Source organism: Alosa pseudoharengus, unplaced genomic scaffold, assembly GCF_046254945.1.
Source record: "Alosa pseudoharengus isolate Yale_2024_CS ecotype anadromous, Long Island Sound unplaced genomic scaffold, YU_APseudo_1.1 YU_APseudo_1.1_scf_19, whole genome shotgun sequence".
In the NCBI taxonomy this organism is placed as follows: domain Eukaryota; kingdom Metazoa; phylum Chordata; class Actinopteri; order Clupeiformes; family Clupeidae; genus Alosa; species Alosa pseudoharengus.
In genome coordinates, this window is record NW_027468657.1 from 33,022,552 (window position 1) to 33,043,637 (window position 21,086).

The 21,086-nt window shown below is 47.9% G+C and overlaps 1 protein-coding gene across 9 annotated transcripts in view; it reads right to left on the reverse strand.

The window, feature by feature from the left end:
* Positions 1 to 1,318: 1,318 nt before the first annotated feature.
* map7d3 (MAP7 domain containing 3) overlaps positions 1,319 to 21,086 on the reverse strand; it is a 32,076-nt gene continuing 12,308 nt past the window's right edge. Inside the window, exons 5-21 of one of the 9 annotated variants that reach the window (XM_076292482.1) lie at positions 19,857 to 19,965; positions 19,306 to 19,335; positions 18,301 to 18,411; positions 17,524 to 17,622; positions 16,685 to 16,786; positions 14,382 to 14,507; positions 12,260 to 12,402; positions 9,797 to 9,939; positions 9,006 to 9,310; positions 6,948 to 7,083; positions 6,021 to 6,201; positions 4,666 to 4,770; positions 4,452 to 4,505; positions 3,577 to 3,643; positions 3,268 to 3,460; positions 2,347 to 2,636; positions 1,319 to 2,110 (exon numbers count right to left, since the gene is read on the reverse strand). In XM_076292482.1, the coding sequence (XP_076148597.1) occupies positions 2,103 to 2,110; positions 2,347 to 2,636; positions 3,268 to 3,460; positions 3,577 to 3,643; positions 4,452 to 4,505; positions 4,666 to 4,770; positions 6,021 to 6,201; positions 6,948 to 7,083; positions 9,006 to 9,310; positions 9,797 to 9,939; positions 12,260 to 12,402; positions 14,382 to 14,507; positions 16,685 to 16,786; positions 17,524 to 17,622; positions 18,301 to 18,411; positions 19,306 to 19,335; positions 19,857 to 19,965 (2,202 nt within the window). In that variant the 3' untranslated portion in view covers positions 1,319 to 2,102. Of the gene's footprint in view, positions 2,111 to 2,346; positions 2,637 to 3,267; positions 3,461 to 3,576; positions 3,644 to 4,451; positions 4,506 to 4,665; positions 4,771 to 6,020; positions 6,202 to 6,947; positions 7,084 to 9,005; positions 9,311 to 9,796; positions 9,940 to 12,259; positions 12,403 to 14,381; positions 14,508 to 16,684; positions 16,787 to 17,523; positions 17,623 to 18,300; positions 18,412 to 19,218; positions 19,336 to 19,856; positions 19,966 to 21,086 lie in introns of all 9 variants that reach the window. The other 8 variants (XM_076292481.1, XM_076292480.1, XM_076292479.1 and 5 more) reach the window with 8 other exon arrangements.

A 21,086-nucleotide genomic window follows, 5' to 3' on the forward strand; every position in this document is an offset into this window, starting at 1 on the left:
CATCTCCACACTACTCTACCCTTCCCACAGTCACACAGACATGGCTTACCGGCCTAATACTGATTATATACAGAACACTTAAATATGTAGAAATATATATTCAAATATATATATTTTTATATATTTATAAACAACCAAATTAGAGATCTTAAAACTTAAAAGCGCTGGAGTCGAAGGTATAGATGCATATGTGTGCAAGAGCACGGATAGAGTGAGGGAGGAAAACAACAAAGAGAAAAAAAGAATGTAGGAACTGGCATGTTCTGGAACATGGAACTCTGGAGTAGCCAGAGGAGAAACGCTGGACTGGGAACGTCTTGTAAAACAAAACTTAAAGAAAAGAAAAAAAAAGAAAGAAAGAAAAAAATAATCAGTTGTGGGGCTGGTGCATTCCTCCTTACAGCAAACCCTGAGGGGGGACCATAGACACACATGCGCACACACACACACGTCCGCATGTGCAAGACACAGGGCTACAGTGAATCCTCAGAGTACTACAGATGTAATATGATTATTACATGAATGACATGGATTCATACAGCCACCAGCCTTGTCTTAGGGTGGTGTTATGTTAAAGCAACTGATATGAGTATCTAACCATCACAGAATATCAAACCATTGCATTTATGTACACGTAGAGAACCTGTGCAACAAGAACCGACAACTTAAACACCATTCATCTTCTCTCAAATAAACTGGCAGAATGCATAAACTTCATTAAACAGGACAGATCACAACACATGTGGTTAACACCTCCATCCTTGGGTTAAGTTCAAAAGGAGGGCGCAGATGCCAAGACAGATGTAAAGAGCAACACTATGTTAATTAGATGGATGTAGGCTGAAGTGAAACCCAGTAAGTCCCGTTTGTCAGAGACACGCTCTGTGAAATGTGCTGACCTATGTGCAACGCCCCACCCTCCGACAAAAATCAAAACAGAGGTTTGTGGGCAGCCACGGGAGTGGCGCTAATGACCGCTGGAAGAGCATGGAGGATGGGGTGGGGGTCTGGGGGTGTCCGGTGGGAGGGGGGGGGGGGCAGTGAGAGCTGCCATGCGGTGGCGCTCAGAAGCAGGGTGGAGAAGGGAGGAGAAACGGAGACGGGAAACGACAAGAAATCTTTTAGTTTTTATAAGAGCCCCAGGCCCGCCGTAATCGCAGCTGCTAGCGTGCTCAGATTCCAGGAGGGGTGCCAATGTGGGTTGCATTCTTCAGCTCCAGGCTTGAGTTTGAGACTAAATGTCTGTGTGTGTGTGTGTGTGTGTGTGGGTGTGTGTGTGCGCGCGTGTGTGTGTGTGGGTGTGGGTGTGGGTGGGGGGGGTGTGTGTGTGTGTGTGTATGTGTGTGTGAACAGGAGGAGCAGCGCATGAGACGGTAAAGCTCCAAGCCCAGAGGCCGGTTCTGAGCACCACGCCCCCCCCACCCAAAGCAGCGAGCGCTCATGGACTAGCAAGGGCTGCTTCTTTTTGGTCATGAGAGATCTGGCAGCTGTGTCTACCCTCATCACCCTCATACCAACACACAGCCACATCAACATCAACGTGTACTTATGGAATTTTCTTGGGAGGAAAAAAAATAAAACAAAAACAAAAATCTCAAAAATAACAAACATTGAAGTGGCGGTCATAAAATTCAAAAATGAAGAGGAATAAATTACGACATTGCTGCAGCCCCCTCAATTACAAAAATGACACAAATAACAAGAACACAATAACAATTAATTAATAATATCAATAACAACAATAAAAAAACAACAAAAACTCACAGGACTAAAATGTCTATATAGGAAGGAGGCTGAGAGCTGGAGCAGACGAGCACACTGAAGAACATGTAGGTATTCCCTGAAGCGCTTCTCTTTTTTATCTTTTGTGTTTTATCTTTTGTGTTTTATCTTTTGTGTTGTGTTTTATCTTTTGTGTTGTGTTTTATCTTTTGTGTTGTGTTTGTGTCATCTGTCTTGCCACTGGGGTCACGTCGCATAGCTCTGCGTTGGGTCGGGGGGGGGGGGGGGGGAGCTCTCTGCTCTCAAGCTCAAACTGGACAACAACTCACAGAGTGCAAAAAAATAAACAAATATGTATGTAAATCACAAGGCTCCAGTCCTCACATCTCTGGAAGTGGAAAAGAGAGAGAGAGAGAGAGAGAGAGAGAGACAGAGAGAGAACAAAGTCAGTAAGTGCTCAGCACAGGACACAATCAAATATGATACTGAGTCCTGAGACAAGACTAAATCCTTATTTCAGAATACTGATTATGCCTTTAATGTAATTGAATGTAATCTAATGTAATCTTCTTCATTACACACACTGAGCGAGCAGCTACACAGACTGCAGTGGTCAGCCCTTACCGGACAAGGCCTCGATGGGCTGGCTGGGGTGCAGGGAGCTGACGGACGTCTTCTCCTCGAAGGCCACACGCGGGCCCTCGGGAACCCCCGCCTCGCGCTCCATCAGGCCCTGGTTGCAGGCCTCCGCCTCCAGCAGTGGCCGGCCCTTGCTGTGGACGTTGAGGTCGATGAGCTCCTCGAAGCTCCAGGGCCCGGACTTCCCGTTGACCCCTGGCGCTAGGCCCACCTTGGCGTCTTCGTTCACAAACTCGGAGCCCTCCACCAGCCGGCTTTTGGACGGAGGACAACTGCTGAGGGGATGGGGGGTGGAGGTGGGGGGAGAAGGTGTAGTGGTCTGTGTTTACTCCCAGTGGCCACAGATAGGCCCAGGCCTGTCTAATCTTCCACTAATGGGCCTGGGGGGGGCTCAGACCCACCGTGCAGGGCTAATCCTACTGAGCAGGCTTACAGCCCGGCCGCCTGACATCCTGAGCTCTGCAGGGGCACCACAGGAAAGACCTGCTCCATGCTACGCAGCCGCCCTTCTCCACTAACCTACATTTGGGGCAGGATCAACCACCCTGCCCCACCACAGGGGATAATGGACAATTCTTTCACTTAGAGCCGCTGTATGCAATATCAGCTATATTTGCTAACTTATGCAAACCAACCATAGATTTCCGCCACAAGCCTTTCAGTGTGACCCCAGGCAACCCCACACCTGACCCTCGGGAAGAATGACCATCTCTTTGGGAGCGGTCTGATTGGTTTATAGTCATGTAAGTTTAAGTTCCCCTCACTGACTAGAGAATCCATGGGAGCCCTCAACAGTGTCAAGTTATTAAAACATCTAACTGCACTGAAAGCCATCAGGAATTTTTGGCCAGAGAATCTTTTGGTTCCCTGTGCAGTGGTCAGACGTGCAGAGAGTTGACTACTGACCTGTCAGCAGGGGGCTCCTGTGTGCAGGACCCGTTGCTGTTCTCCTTGTTGTCCACCCCAGGCTGCCCATTCACACAGCCCAAGGGCTCCTCCCGCACTGCCATTGGCTCAGCTAAAGGAAGGGCCTCCTCCTCCTGGGCTTCTGATTGGTTGGACTCCATAGCAATGTCATCTAGTTGGTCAGGATTTTCCTCTGTGAGAAAAGAGCATAGAAATATTGATTAATATTGTGAACTTGACATTTTTGAATGTCGGGAAGGATTTGGTATGATGGCACTAGAGAGTAGTAATAAGGGACGTGGCCGTTACCGTCACAGTTTGCTTGGTCATCATTGCCATTTCCATTCATCTCCTGGACACATTTCTCATCATCTCTCTATTCAAAGAACACACAAACAATAACCATCAAACAAGACTGCATTACTGAGTCTCTTACTGCCAAGTGTGCCAAAGTAGACAGTCCTACAATTTGAAATGGTCCCTACTGTATATTGCCTGTGCTACTTCGGTCAAGAACACAGTTATGATATGAGTCACAGTCAAACACTTATGAAACCTGTTATAAGATAGAGCATTCTGTTGCAGGACACTGTTGAAATATGGCCATGAGAATGTGTGTTAAAACACTGAACCCTTGACATTGGAAAGTAAGACCTGACAGGCCTGAGTTGTCAAGCTCAACAGGGTTTTGCTTCTTCCTGATTGGACATTATACCACTTATTATACGGCTACTTGCCTAAATGAGAAAAGAAATGTCTTTGACATTTTATTTGTTACCATTTTGTGGCTTCCACTGAGAAACAAATAGTTCGCCACACAAATAGAATTCAAAAGTTTTCAAGTTGCATAGCAACAAATGACTTGCAGACTCTACTCTCCATTTCCATTTCCAGGTGAACGGACCACTTGTGGAATAATAGGAAGGGAATCAGAAGCACAAAATCTGTTGCCATTTACAGCGTTCATCAATGTTTTGCAGCAAATACAAATACAAAAAATATCGGACATTTGGACATTCTAAAGGTCCCTTTAGATCAGTGGAAGAGCCGTATCATACAACTCCTCAATTACCTTGTTTCTACAACTAACTGCTTAAACAGCAGTGAAAGAAAAAAAAAATAAACTCCAGCTAAACATTAGCTGAAAACCAATCCAGATCGGTCAGCTTTGCAACTGAACTCACCTTGAAGTCATTTTGGTCCGTTTTTCTTGTTCTCTTCATAATCTCCTCGATTCTCTGCAGATACCAACCCAGACACAGACATACTTGTGAAACATGTACAACAGCATCACTAAAATGTGTATGTATATACATACAAATTGTACCTATGCTTACTAGATGCAGTCCCAGATAGTCATTGTCAATCGTGCGTGCGTGTGTGTGTGTGTGTTCTAACCTTCTTCCTCTCCATGCGCTCCTGTTGATTCTGCTGGAGGATGCGTTCTCGCTCCAGACGCAGCTTCTCCGCCTCTTCCAGGGCTCGTGCCTCAGCCTCCTCGCGCTGCCACGGGTCAGACAACATGTCAATCAAAAACTGCATGGCTGAACTACTTCCTGCTGCGTGGACATGATGGGTGATCTGAATCTCATAATGAAGGCTTACATCGGTCAAGTAATGCCTGAAGATTTCAGTCCAAGATAAATACAGTGGCTTAAAAAAGTACTCAATCCCCCTGCAAATCTTAGTTATCAATTTTTAGTTTAACTATATTGCAGTTAATATATCTACACATATTTTCACAATCAGTGTTTCCATTGTAAACATTTATTCTATAGTATATATTTTGTATAGCATATTTCCGAAGGTTAAAGAAGTTCTGTGCCATTCTAAAACATTCCCCTTCCTGTTTTTGAGCAACTCCAGTGTTGCTTTAGCCCTAGACACTCTTAAGGCCCGGTTATACTCGCCGCACCGGACCGGTAGCGCGACAACGTGACGTCACGGGAGCGCCGGTAACCATTTATACTCGCGCGTGGTGGTTGCGACACTAGTTGCAATATTCTCCTGAATTGGCATTGGCCTCAATGGCAGTAAAAACTACCCTCTGTGATGATACTTCAGACTTTGGTTGCTGCTATTTACAACTACCATCTAGTTTCCAAGGTGTGTGCAGCTAGATAGATAGATAGATAGATAGATACTTTATTCATCCAGAGGGAAATTTTAGCAAGTAAGCTAGCTGGCTGGTGCTAAGAAATGAGTTTGTGTAATTTCCTGAGGTGGAATGAGATTTTTTTCAGGTCTTAGATATCCTTTGGTTGAAAATAAATATCTTTGTTATCTTTTGCTGGATTATTGGCATGTCCCTGAGTCCTAGGTCTTTCATCTTAATTCCCTCTCTCTGGTAGCTTCATTAACTTATCCAGCAGACTATTTAAAAATCAAGAACTCTCGCTGTTAACCTAGCCAGGTTAATTTCCCTCTCTTCTCAAACTGACTATTCAAACATGTTTATTTAAGATGTGGGCTAGGCTATATGAAATGCCTGAATGTGGTTGATGTCTGTATAGAGGCACGCATGCTCCCTGATATTGGCTTCAAGCTCATCCTGCTTGTCGCGCGCATCTGAAAAAAAATCTCCGGTGCACGACCTGCCTGCGGAGGCTGAAATTTCTCGTGCGACAAAGGAAATGACGCAATTTTGACGTCACGTTGTCGCGCTACCAGTCCGGTGCGGCGAGTATAACCGGGCCTTTACCCATCAGTAGCATCTTGGCATATTCTGCACTGAGTGTTCCCAGCGGTCTCACCTCTTTCTGCAGCTCTGCCTGCCTGAGCTCGTCCTCCTGCCTCTGCTTCTCCCGCTCCTCCTCCTGCTTCAGTGCGTCCTCCTCCTCCTGCTTCTTCCTCTCCTCCGCCAGCCTCTTCTCCTCCTCCAGGCGCTTCACTCGCGCCTCCTCGGCCAAGCGCTTCTCCTCCTCCTTCCTCAACCTGCAGGACACACAACCGTCACGCTGATGGAACAAAGTCACCTGAACACTCAACAGCAAAGAATGTTTGTTCTTCACCACTGGTGATAAATCAAGTTTTTAACCTTGTCTGCTATGATTTAGGCTACAGGATGATTTACATGAGCAAAATAAGCAGTCAATGTCATGGCTGGGGGCTGGGGACAATTCTTCACAAATACCAACTAATGTATCAACTGTAGCAGGCCAACAGTGTGTAGAGAGCCACGATAGATCCCAATTCCCATAATAAGGAAGAAGGTGTATAGGCCAGTGAAGATGTTTCGAGGAACAGAGAAGAGATTTAGGGATGTAATAAACTGCTGGACTCCCATCTTTAAAAAACAGATCACATATTCTACCTAATTGCATTCCTCTCCTGGTGTAGTTACCAATAGTATAATGTAATACACTGACCAAACTGATTGAACAAACGTCTCTTTCACTAATAGGAGTCTTTATGGGTCTGTACCCCCGCATCACACAGGCCGGTTGAGTTCAGCCGTACGTCTTTCAGTTGCTGAACTCAGCAGCCCATTATCATCAGCTGCAGCTCCCCAGCCTCCAATAAGGGCTGTGAGCGGCCCTCAGGGGGACGCAAGCATTCAGGGCTTTGGCTGAGCACTTCCATTCCTCTGCACTGCTTTGGCCAGCCAGCCCAGCTCCACAGAGCCCATGTGAGGGATTCTTCCCTCATCACCTCCTCCGTCTCTCCTCTCCTCTCCTCACCTCTCTTCCTCCTCTCTCTGCACGCGCAGCTGCTCCTCTCGCTCCTTCTGCTCGCGGGCCAGACGCCGGTTCTCGGCCAGGATCTTGGCGGCCTCGGCGGCAGAATTGGTTCCAGCCGCGGCTTTGGAGCTGGCGTCTGGAGGGAAGAGAGGAGAGGGAGGAAGGGGGAAAAAAAGGTTAAGGCAGCAGAAAGGAGTTTGTCAAAAACTACTACTCTGAGGAGGCATGCAAAGCCCTTACAAACACCAACAACAGTACAGTTAGCACTGATAAAGGCTTGCTAGCATGCTATCTCATACAATACAGTTGGCGATTTCATGGTGTCAAGGTTTTTATATTTTTTTGCAGGACAGAATGACACGGACAACAGAACAGCAGAAGTGCATAGCATATGTGTGAGTTTACCTTCTCACCATGACAACACACAATGAAAATTAGTCTGAAGACGAGACTAGTGCCAGTTGCTTACAAAACATGTCTGTTTTGCATCTCTCTAAAGCCCCTGTCAGAATAAAGAGGGCACTTCTTCCCTTTCTGTCTGAATGAGCGGTTTCCTGGTGGTACATTGTGTAGCTACATACGACTGTAATTTACTTGGCAAATGTGGCAGCCAGATGTGGCTGGGCAGTGCTGTCGAGTGCCTGGCACTTGCAATAGACAGAGATTGTTGTGAATCGAGTCAAATAATTGACCACGATTATCTTCTAAGTGAGTCAAAACATGGGTAGCATTATTAAGAAGTATGTAGAGTAATAATTAGTCTAAATTAGCCAGATGCTTGAATAACGGACCTTAATTGTGCTTATGATTCAAATAGTTTTAGCAGTTTGCTCCAAAAAAGGTCTTAGTGAGAATTATACAGCAGGTTGCCAGCTCTCCCAAGAAGCTTTTCATTCCCACTAAGCAAAGAGGGCGTCATCCGACACGTTTCTCTCACAGACTATAAAATTACACACACCACGGAGCAACTGCTCCTGTATGTCTGAGTCTCCAGAGCATCTGGCAAATGTGCTGAGAGACCCCAATCAGAGGAGCTTCAGTCCCAGATTACAGCATCTGTCCTGGAGTGCTGAGCACTACTCTCTCCTGTAGGGGGCGCAGCATGTCAGAACTCAGCACATCCACCAGAGCGCTACAGGAATGAAACCACCTCTGTTACCTTAAACATTAGCAACAGATTTAACGGTGGGTGGTGCTGAAACCTGCTCACTATAGGCAGGGGGTTAGCGTTAAAGTGCAGGGAAACCTGCTCACTATAGGCAGGGGGTTAGCGTTAAAGTGCAGGGAAACCTGCTCACTATAGGCAGGGGGTTAGCGTTAAAGTGCAGGGAAACCACATCACTGAAGCTGGGTATGTCTTGTGCCTGTAGGGTTGTGTAATGTCCTTTGCATAATGACCTTGAGGGCAAGGGGGATGCTCTCTGGCACAATGGTGCAGAGTTTCTGTCAATAATACGTCCCAAGGGGCGATTCTCTTACCTCCACCTCTCAAAAACAGGCTGAGAGAGCAATCCGTCTGTACCCTCTGCCTTCCATAATAGCCTGCGAGGCAGCTGATGACAGCAGGGTTTCTACTATCCTATAAGACACCCACGGCAAGGGCCTTGGCCTCTAATTCACTTTTTAAGCACTACTGATTCACTACTAATTAATTTTGCTCTACAAGCAACCATGGGTTTTTGAAAGGTGCTATACAAATGTAAACACACCTCACTCAAATAATACACTCAGAGCCACTTCCTTGTTTGATGATATATCAACAGCTTTTTGGAGCATATCTTCATATTTTCAAGACATTCAAAAATCATTTAAAAAATGATTACAATAAATTTTAAAAAATGTATTGACGATTAAGTTTTTTTTCATCAGGTATGACTAGTTATGCACTGCTCACAGAGGACTGAGGTGTGATGCATGTTTTGAGACGCTTTGGGCAGCTAATCTGTGTGCTTATTCAACAGTACAGGTGTGCTTTGAGAGCAGTAATCTGTGAAGGTGCTGCTGGGGTGGTGGAGTCACAAGCGGGTCAGATGAGGAGGAAACAGAAGAAGCACTCACCCTCTTTGGCCTTGGAGGCAGGGGCTGGGGCAGGGGCTGGAGCAGGGGCTGGGGCAGGGGCTGGAGCTGGGGTGGGGGTGGAGGCCGGGCTGGCCTGGGCGCTGGGGTCCGGAGATGCCACGGGCATGAGGGGCTGCATGGGGGACATGTCCTTTGGCTTGGAGTCCCTCTTGCGGAGGGTGGGCGGCCCGGTGGGGGTGAGGGCCGGCCTCTGGATGGGCGGCGGCTTGGAGGTGCTCTGCGGCTGGGGGGAGGGGGGGCGCTGCTTCAGGCCCGAGGGGGACGGGGGACGGTTACGTGGACTCCTGCAGGGGGTAACCAGACACCACAGACAATAAAACACAACACACGCACACACACACACACACACTCAGCACACAGGTGAGGTCACCGAAACCTTCCGTCTGCAACGAGTTGAGATGTACTGGAATGTGATATGCTGCCATGTGTTAGCTTTACAAAGGAGCTGGCCTTACGTAAGAACACTGCAGAGAACATACGGTGAATACAGTCTGCCCTAGAGTGCCATTCACAAGACGGCAACATGTGATGACTGACACTGAATTCTACCCTACAATGCAACGCAATGTTTCCCGATGGTTTCTCATCAACACATGTTTGTGCACATTAGACCCTTGCTTTGTTGTCACAGAAAACAGACTGTCCTCACGCCTGGTGCTGATGGAGTTGGTCTTTGAACTTATGCCTCTTACTCTCCAGCATCAGCGCATGATTCCTTTAGATGTGTGAGACGGTGAATGTGTAAGGTGAGTGTGTGGTGTGAGTCTTACTTGGCTGTGACTGGGGAGGGGGCTCTCTTGTTGGTGCTGGTGTTGAGGGGTGCAGGGGATGGGGAGCGGTGGCGACTGGTCAGGGTGGAGGGAGAGGTGGGGCGCGTCCCTCCTGGAGATGAGAAGCGCTTCTCAGCTTTCTGCTGCTCAGCGAGGGAGGGGGGAAAGATGAGAACACAGAGAGAGAGAGAGAGAGAGAGAGAGAGAGAGAGAGAGAGAAAAATCAGTATTTTATGAGCCAATTCTGAACCAGCGATTCAACAAACACCTGTACTGTACCTGTACACACAGATGAAAGATAAAACACCAAACAAAAGCAAAACAAGCCAAACAATCAAAACACTTTGTCACTCAGAAACACAATCTGGCTGAACACACCAATCACATAGCAATTATTTCTTGAAGTCTTCTAAAAAACTTCCCTCTTTCAATTTTTATGTCCACCTACTGTTTCAAATGAAGTTCTCATTCCATGTTATTCTGAATACACTGGCTGTTGAGTGCTGTGCCATCAGCTAGACTCTAAGCTTCTCCTTAGGATCACAGTACTGCCTTTTCCTTAAGTCAATGTCTGACTAGAGATGCAAGCATTAAACTCAAGCATTAAATGATCACCATGTCACAAGCTGAGAATCTCAAATAAGACATTTAAGGTGGTCAGACTCCTGTCCCATCACTGGCTAATGTCCTCTTATCCTTCAGTGGTGACTGACCCGCACATCAACCAGGGGATTCTATAATGCGAGGGACTGGTGTCACTTCTCATCCCCATCTACCGGGCCAGTGCTCAGGCTGGGACTTGTGACTGCGAGTAGTGTGCACATGCGCGCACACACGACTCACTTATCAGCCTGTGGTTTACGCACTTCACTACACACGGGCTCTACTCTGCGTTGTTTCGAGTGTGCGGTCCCCTGCAGAACACTAGCTCTGCTGTGTGCATGCCTCCTGACCCTGGATCAGTGGATGTGTGGTCCTGTGTAGGCAGAGCCGCTCGGTGGGCGGTGACATTCTCCTGAGTGCTACACATCCTTCTGAGCTCGGGAGCCCTGCGCACCTTCCATCCTCCATCCAACCGCCTTATTTAACTCAGATCAAGACATGATTTCCATACGGACTCCATCTGACCTTGGGTGGCTAGCTACAAAGCTCTTCCCAGTACTGCTGTTGGCTGTTCCACAGCGCTAATGGTGCTCTATGAGTCAGAGAGGTCCTCTCTATTTAACGCCATGCCCTGTGTTGTTCAGCACCTTAACACATCAATTGCTGTGAGGCAGGTTTCCTGTGTTTGAACTTTCAGGTACATTCACATTGTATAGCAAATTATAAACCCAAAATATTCTCTAAACAAAACAAGACCAGGATATAATTGCCCTCTCTCCAACAATGGTGGCTATGTGCTGTGGCCCTTGCTGTCGAGTGGTGTCACTTACAGAACAGGACATCACTGTGATCATCAGCAGTGATACAGGGCTGGGCTACTTTGGGAGGCAAATCAGAGGAGATAATGTGTGCCAGTGGAGCAGGTCTTTATGGCCGTGTCACCATTTCCTTCCAGGACAGAGGACACGCTCCCATCTTTCGTAATTTTCCATTTATAAACGCAGTGCAGACAATCAGTCCCCCAAAGGACCACTTTCATGTTCCCATAAGATATCACATAGCCAAAATAATGCCTGCATCTCATGTAAGGTAATTTAACAATGCCAAATGATCTGTTAAGATATGAGTGTATTTGAACTTGTTAGCACCTGTGTGACTGCATTAATACTTTAAGCTTTATTGTGTGTGTGTGTGTGTCAGGGATGAAGGGGTGGACCCCCGGCCACCCCTCCTGATTTCAGGAAAACAATGCCAGAATGAATTATGCACATATTTAAATAGTATATCTCCATAGAGGAAGAGTCCAGGTGCTAAGATGGCCTGTCTGCAGTCCAGATTTGTCAAATTAGGTGCATAATGGAATGAAAAACATGACTAAGAATACCCCATACTGTTGAGCAACTGAAATCCTATATTGGGGATTAATGGGACAAAATTTTATTCTCAGAACTGTAGCCAATGGTCTCCACATTTACAGAATTTTGTTAATTGAAGAGTTGAAGCAGCACAGTGGTAAACATGCTCCCGTCCCAACTTTTTTTGAAACATGTTGCTGGCATTAAATTCAAAAGTAACATATATTTCCATGAAATAGTCCAAATTTTCATTTTCAACATTTGATATGTTGTCTATGTCCTTTTTGCTGTTAAATATGGGTTTACGAGACTTGTATATTATCACATTCTGATTTTATTTGCATTTTACACAACGTCCCAACTTTTTCTGTTTTGGGGTTGTATTACAGTCTATGCAATTATATACAAATATTTTTGTATATAATATGAGCGTGAAGTATACATGTGCGTGCACGGTGTATATTTGCATGTGTGAGTGTGTAAATATGCATGAGTGCATCCTTACCGTGCCACCACTGTCCAGTGCGGCATGGGCCGAGGCGGAGGTGGGCAGGCCGTTGCGGCGGTCGCTGCTGCGGCTGCGGACCGGCTGGCTGCGTCCGGCGGGGGGCGTGGCCGAGGCTGAGCGAGGACACAGCATGTGAGACTCTGGGTCAGAGGACACGCAGGGGACAGAGGACAGCCAGCGAGTGAGAGGAGCGGGACAGGAGGCGGGAGGACAGGACACATGCAGCCCACAGAGATGAGCAAAGCAAGGGAGGAGAGAGAGAGAGAGAGAGAGAGAGAGAGAGATGGAGAGAGAAATGGAGGGAGAGATTAAGAGAGAGATGGGGAAAAAGGAGAGAAAGAGAGATGAAAGAGAGCAAGAGAGAGAGAGATGGAGAGAAGTAAAAGAGAGAAAGCAGAATGGGACAAGAGCACAAGAACAAGAGATTGCTGCGTGTTAGCGACCTGGGGTGGCAGCGGGTGGTCATCTGCAGCTGCTTAACGTGAAGCAGGCAGAGGGCTGGGGCAGGTTTGGGGGCTGCAGGGAGGAGGAGCCAACACAGCTGTGGGCACAGGGGGCATTCGGACCCTCTTATTAGCACCCCCAAAACACACACGCTCACCACACAGCAAACACCAAACACTGACTCCACACAAACAGGCAAGCCCAAATATGCAAAACCCAACGGCAAAACACACCATCACATAAAAACACAGGCACACACTGAACAGATAAGTCAACAACACTGAGCACAGGCATTCGCAGCCCTAACACACGTACATGACGGGAGCTCTTTTAGTTTACTCACTACCACTAGCGTTTGCTCCCAAATGAAGGACAGGCTGGCAATTTTGGGGTTTGTGGGTTGTGTTCCCAGTAGAGGCGCTGCTGCTTATGGAGTCGTGTCGTACGTCAGACTGGTTCAGATGCAGAGGTGGAGAGTTTAGGAGTGTTTCCGGAGGGGGTCCAAGGGACCCAAGTGAGGGGCGGGGCAAGTGGGCCTACTAGCAGGGCTGTTTGGCACCAGCTTGGGGCAATTCACAACAAGGTGGAGAAACGCAACATGGGAGAGCACAAGGTTTCATGAGGGCAATCTAGGGACACGGGGATGATCAGGCTTCCATTGCCAACACTCATAATTAATAGTGACTCATTACACTCTTATGCAGGACAGCGGTAATCCTCCGATTGTGCACATCTTATGACAGATTATTTTTAGTTATAGATGCAAGCTATTGTCTTGAGTGCGCACACGAGATGGGTGATGTGAGGCCATTTTGCATGCTGTACTGGGGAAACTAAAGTCTAAATTCATATCAATTGAGTTTCGGTAGATTACCAGCCTGCCATTTCCTGTGAGCCTCAGATAGCTGTGAACTGGGAGAAACCAGAGTCTCTTAGGTGGCGCATACACCAACCCAAGACAGTTGCATTCTCTACATTTTGAGTCAAAGCCTCTGGCAATTTAAGACTAAAAGTTTGCTAAACCTGAAATACTGACTTCAATGTAAATCACTTAAAAGGCACAGTACACCTTGTTCTATGCAACGGTGGCCCTACAATATGCTTCTGCCAATCTGATGCTCCTTATTTAGCAACCTGAGTGCAATCCTCAGCTAAGTCCTTCCTGAGGTGGGCCGGTGTACGGAGCGCCGAGGACGAGATGTGCGAGGAGGAGCAGGAGGAGGGGGAGGGACCAGGGACCCTCCATCCCGCTCTCCCTCACACGCACCACAGCGCTCAGCTAATCAGCTTACGGGAGATCTGTGTGTGTGTTTGTGTGTGTGTGCGTATGTGTGAGCGCGATAGAGAGTTTGTTTGCAGGGGGAGCGCATTATGCCTAATGAGCTGTAACAGACTTTGTACACCTGAACTCTCCAGCTATGTGCAAATTCCCTTGTGGGTTTGTCATACAGAATGGAGATACACAATAATGGCACCAGGACAGAGCAGAGAGCCACACCACCACCACCACCTCCACCACCTGAAGCCCCACACACCAGCAGCAGCAGCAGCAGTGGGGCAGCTCTGTCTCCGGCCCAGGCCTGAGGCCAGGCTGAAGGTGAAGGTGGCCTCTCTCTCTCTCTCTCCTCCTCTCCCTCCTATTGGTCTGAGTCTGTGGTACTCTTTCTGGGGTTACCTGGGGCGTCTGCTCCTTGGGCGGAGAGGGCGGCGGCGCTCTTGCTCCTAGCGAGTGAGGCCTGGGTGGGGGTGAGCAGGCGGCTGAGAACAGCACTGTCCACGGGGCTGGTCAGACCGCGGCGGGCTACACGCACGCCGGAGCACGACAGAACCAGTCAAAAAAACAATAAGAAGAGAAGGGAGGAATAAAGAGAAAGAAAGAAAGAGAGAGAGAGAGAAATGGGTTGAAGGAGGAAAACAAAAACACAAAATTAAGCCAGGGTGTGGTAAAGGGTGGGGGTGTGAGGGGAGAAGCAAACCATGTGCATTTAACACCAGAAAAGGGAACAGAAGAATCAACATGAGCATTCAGGCTGGAGGTATTTACTGTTGAGGCTGATGTGAGGTCAGGGCTGGGGTGGATGTCAGGGGCATTAGTGAACTAGGGCTCTTAGTGCACTGGGCTCTGGGAGAGGGAGGGGTGGGGGAGAGGAGGGGGGTTTGGACCTGAGGTAAAGATCCCCATAGGCCCCCACCCTCCTCTCTGCCACTGTAAGCACTGACTGGCTAAAAACTTTTCAATAGAAAAAAAACAAAAAAAAAAACACTTTTCAGGCCATCAGTGCTCACGTGAGGAATTCAGGGATTTGACTGCAATATTAATATGGGAGGGGAGAGGGGAGGTGAGTATGACAGCCAGGCAAGAGCTCTTTGTGTTCCACTACAATTGAAGTGGACTTAAGCACACTAAAAAGACTATTAAATGACAGAGTATGCAGATGTGTTGCCATATTCAAAATGTTATGGTTGGCAAAAGAAGTCAACTGTTAAGAGTTCTTAACTATATTACATGGTCATGAGAGGCCTTGCATTGTATTAGAACTAAGCCTTATAGAGAGTAGTGACAAAGAGCTCTTGGAGGGTTAACACAAAATAAAAGAATCCAGAAATCCCCATTACTACTATTGTAACTGCTGTTACAATTTAAGAATGAGATAATAAATTGTCATAGAATAAAAAAGGATGATGTACTCCTCAGAGTTTAACAGCGCTGACCAAAAGGGGGGAAAAAGGATCATTTGGTTGTGGTTGGGATCAGCTGGTGTCAGGAAGTAGCCAGCATCAATTTGAGAGGGACATGGCAGGAGCGCTGGCCTGCCATTACGCGTCTCTGGGTAATTAGAGGACAGTTTTCATGGGGGGGGGGGGGGGGTTTGGGGGGCGTCTCCTCTCTGTAGGGGATGTTGTTGGAGGCAGGGGGGGGGGGGAATGGACACGGGGCAGGTTGGTTTGGCAGTAGCATATTATCATGTTAAACGCTTGAGTGAACAATCGAGCATGTTCAGCAACCTAAATCCATATGCACTCAACACAGAGATAAATAATCCGGGTCTTTCTGGCCGACTGAACTCCTGCGACAGGCATCTTGAAAGGAAACAAGTTTAGTCCGAAGTGAGGTTTAAAGGGAGAGCTGGTCAACTCATTTTCCTGTGGAAATGTGTGTATGAGAGAGACAACTTCAGGGCTGCGACACAACACAACTGACACAACTGACAAAACACACACAGGAACACACAGTGGACCGACTCGTGCACAAGACTGAGGTACGGGCACAGACCCAGGCACTAGCGTCATCTGCGACCAGGGAGAGGGAGAGAGAGGAAAAAAGAAGGCTCCATTCACACATACAAACAAACAAACAAACAGGCCATTGTTGTTAGAGCAGACAAAGAAGCCATTCCTGGCCGGCGGGTGGCTCAGTCAGGGGAGGGGAAGGTTAAGTCATGATTAGCAGAGCGCAACACTGCATGTGCTCTGTGCAGTCAGGACCTGAGGAGAGAGAGAGAGAGAGAGAGTGTGGAGGAGAAAAGGGCCATGGTCCAGGGAGAGACGGCCAAAACAGTCTCCTTTTCATGAGAGCAACGGGGACACACACACACACATGCACGCAAATGCACACACACACAAGCACACACACACAGAGGTTAGAGAGCTGTTATTTGGGCCACTGGGCATGGCACGCATGTTAGAGGTATAGGCGTGCAGCATGTGTGGAGTCTGACTGCAGGTCCCGACACGGCACATTTGAGGCAGCCACCGTCCGCACTCAGCACACACGTCCCACTCAGTCACCCTGTTAGCTCAAATCTCCCATCATGCTTTGCGTTCCGCTCTAACGGGGTCTGTGTGTGTGAGTGTATGTGTGGAGGTTGGGCGCGTGCAGACAGGAAGCTCATGGCCGATGTAACGGTGTGGCGTGACACACGCATGCAAGCTCATGTATAAGGCGCTGATACTTGTGCGCTGGTTTACAGTCAGCACCTGGTTCCTCGGCGGCCGGAGCCTTCTCCGATCTGGTCGGGGTCGGGGTTCGCGCTGCCGCCCGCGAGAGGGACGAGCTGCGACGGCTCTGGGCGGTCCGGCCTGGGGGGGGGGGGAGGGGGGGGAGCGCACAGCACAGGGGCGGCATGTGAGACTCATTGGGCCTTAACTCTATTACAGTGGAGCGAATCAGGGCTGGACAGCACAGCGCAGCACAGATGGAAATCTGTGAGGCCGGTAGGAGCTGAGATAGAGAACACAGAGGAGGATCTGTCTGGCTGTCTGTCTGTGAGAGCAGGGCCTTTCATCAGCTGGCTGCACTTATGTGTTCTGAAGGAGAATGGTGGCCTGTAGGTGGATATGCTAATGTGTCAGTATGCGTCTATGCATGTGGGTGGGTTGGTGTTTGTGCGTGAGGCACTTGGGATAGATGAAACGGTCTGGGCCAAACCTAGACTTAGAAAACATAATTAGCACATACAAACTGGTGTAGCTGGATTTGCAAACTAAATGTGTGCCTTTCATGTAAACAACTGCACTAGACTGAGCAGACTGCACTGAATATCTTTCACTGAACATTTCCAAACATCTTCACTAGCAGGGTCACTCTACTCCCAGTCTTAAATACACTGCTTCACAGGTCCTTCAGCCAAACTACTGCAGTCTGGACCTAAAGCTGAACTGTGTACTGGTGGGACCTTCATCTTGTGCTCTGACTGAATAGAAACCTGGAGTCAGCTTTTGCTTTATTCTAAGAGAGAGGGGTGTGGGGAGGGAGAAAGGAGAGAGAGAGAGAGAGAGAGAGAGAGCAGGACGAGAGGAGAGGAGGGTGTCTGCACCTGTCTGTTCCACCTGAGGCTGTTTATTATGACCATCTTTAGTGGGTTGAGGGGCATTGCTAGGCAACCGGTTCAAAGATGAACTCCTCCGCTTAGCACCTGCGAGGGATGAGAAAAGAACCAAGGACACACTGACTAAAGAGCTGGAAACAAAAACACACTCATACACACACACTCATACACACACACACACACACACACATATGCAACAGGCTCAAAGCTGTTGTGTACTGAAGAGACACAAGTGTGTGGATCTCCATTCCAACCAGCGCCACTGTCTCGATTCTCTGGTAGGGAAGAAAAACAAAAAGACGAGTCCAAGACAAACACGGCGCGGGGAGGGGAGGGGAGGGGAGGGGGCTCAAATCAGCTGAGTCACCCGCCACTCCTCCTCTGCTGCAGGCAGGAAGTTGTACTCAAGCTGAAATCAGCTCACATAATCACTTCCTCAGAAAACACGCAGCTCCAGCTCAGTCTCATTAAACACAGTCACACCTCTGGAGGCTAACGCAGTGGGGAAAAAACAACATAAGCAATGGCATGGCAACAATAACGTCAATAATGAAGCCACGGTGTCTTAATATATGGCTTTAGTCCTTCTGACTTACAGCACTATGGACTATGGGTAAGGGATACGGGCACATTTAGAGAACACATTTAGACACTCTAGTCTAGAGGCCAAGCACAGAGCATTAGAGGACAATGGAGACTGGATGGTGTTTAGGTGTGTGAGTGTGGAGGAGAGAGAGGAAGGTGAGGTGAGAGGAACACACTTACTTTTGTCAGGGGAGCGGACCAGGGTGGCGGAGGAAGAGGACAGGCGCTTGCTGAGAACCGCCTCACCCGGCTGTTTCATGAGGTTCATGGTGGAGGTGGATCGTTTGTCCACTATTTGGGGGGGGGGGGGGGGTAAGTGAGAGGGACACACACAAGGGGAGGAGGAGGAGGAGGGTTAGGGTCATGACAGTGAGGGGGATTGACAGTGATGTTAACCTATGATCTACTAACTGTCACACAGGGAGATTGTCATCACATCACAAAGGTACAAAAAAACCACTATGAACACATTCTGGCTAATGAACACTAATAAACACAAGGACAACAGGAGTCCACAAAAGGAGGGTTATGCTGGTTATTTCTAGACACTTGAACCATGCTGTAAGTCAGTTCTTATTTAAAGGAACATTACAGTGTCAAAGCAGTCCAGCCAAATGCTTCACTGCCAGCAAACGCAGCCACAGCCCATGTTCAGACCAAGCATCAAACTGTGACCAAGGTGACAAACCCTGCTTCTCTGGAGAGGGAACAAATGAAACCTGTGGCAGAGACAGGAGTGGTCTCGTGAGCCCTCACACACACACACATAACAAGCATGCAAGCAAACAGGAAGTGACAGTGCCCTGTGAGCGCAGCTATTGGCTGACCATTGCTCTGAGCGGCGGGACTGAGTGCAGAGTGAGTCCTGGAGGAACCTTGAAAAGCAAGTGAGTGGTGAAGTGAGCCATGAAGACAACAAAAAAACAGGAGAACAGGAAGACCATGTTGAGAGGTGGGAGTAAGCATGAGACAGTGAGAGGCCAGACACTCTGTGTGCTGTTAGTGAAGAGAGAACAGAAGCCGTGCAGAGAGGTGTGCCAACGTGTGCCAGCGTGCGCCAGGCGCAGAGCTGCTGGGAGCGGGTACTGAGTAAGGCACCTGGCGGCGTCCTGCAAGGCTTGGCTGGCGAGGCGGGGGAGATTACTATGGCTACCGGGGAAGAAGAGGAACTTGCGTCGCTCTCACCTGGAGGAGGAGGGGGCACGGAGGGAGACTCTTCAGAGTGGGAGAGAGAGAATGAAGGATGGGGATGGATAGATAGACAGATAGAGAGAGACAGATAGATAGATAGATAGATAGACAGATAGATAGAGAGAGAGAGAGAGAGAGAGAGAGAGAGAGACAGATAGATAGATAGATAGATAGATAGATAGATAGATAGAGAGAGAGAGACACTACAACACTGGTCATAAGCTCTTTAAATGACGAGAGCTGCTAGGTAACAGCATCCCTACAGGAACATCTAGAAAACAATACTGGCAGATGAAAAGGAGACCCGCAGATAGGTCACATATCAAGGGTTTTGAAAAACAAACAAACAAACAAACAAAAAAAAACCCATTTCATTTCATGAGGATAAGCTATTCAAGCAACATGATAAAATCAACCACAATCTATAGAGAGCAAACACACACACATACTGTTATCACCAGGTTTCCAGGTGTATCAGAGAAGCCTATTCACTCCGTCAAAGGCTGACAAACAAGCTGCGTGTGAGGGCAGTAAATGAGCCGTACCAGTTCTGTGGTCTGCGTCTGAGAGTCCGCCCCAGGACCAGCGCTTCTGCCTCTGCTCTGCCCTCTGGCTGCGCTCCAGTGTCCGGCGCATCACCGCCTCATAGCGCTCCTGAGAGGGGGGGGAGAGGGGGAGAGAGAGGGGGGGAGAGAGAGGGCACCAGTCAGCAGAATGGACTAGACTAGAGGATGTTCAATCAGCAGTGTAGATGTCTCATTTCTGCAGTGCAGAGAGGGCCCACCGAGTGAGTCCACATAATCAAGCGCAGTGTCTAACGCAGGTGCTGAGATCAGAGCCGTAGCAGAGCTGACATCTAGGATAGAACTGTAAGCCTACGCTATGGGAGCGCATGCTACCAGGACAGCATTAGAAAAGGAAAAAAGTCTTACAGGCTAATTCAATGTCCAGCAGGCAAAACAAAGTAAGTAAGACAATCAGATCCTTCATCAAAACAATATAAAAACCATTTACATAAACTATTCTACAATGCAGCTGTAACCGCAGCAAGTTAAATGGTATGCTGCTGCTTAGTTTCTGTTGTCAAAATATAAAATCCTATTTGACTCAACAATGGTAATATTCTGTGGGAATAAAAATCCCTCAGCAATTTCTAACCTCTTTCAGGACCAGGCTTAGCAAATATAAACAAAAGTATTAACACCTCAAAAAGCCCAACGAATTTAACCACATCTAATCTTGATAAAAATTAGCTTTTTGTTCTTTCTTCTGGATCACAATATTGTATAACAAAAACCATAATGTACCTTTAAAGCTGACAGTGTACATTTTGCTAGTCAAGAGTGAAAGCTCATTGGGTTCCATAGGAGACTGGCACATCAGAATCAGCAGACAGCAGCTTTGATCACAGAGAGCATTTAAATAGCAGCTGAGCTCAGAGGAAAGTGCCGGGAAGCTGACTGTAGAGACACTCCTCCATCACCGTGTTACACACGCTACTCTCAACCAACAGCATGCTAACATAAGGGAAACTGAACTAGCTTCAGATAGAAACAGTTGGTCATTCACTAAATCCTGTGATAGTTGGTCATTCACTATATCCTGTGGGATGGACAAACACTATAGAAATCAACAGAAGCCAGAATAACATGAAGCCGATACAATACATGGACGTTTTTCTGCATGGTTTGAAACAATAAGTTTGGGGGGAGGGGCAATGATGTTATATTAAGTTAGCATCAATATGCTAATGACATTCAACACACAGACCTGGT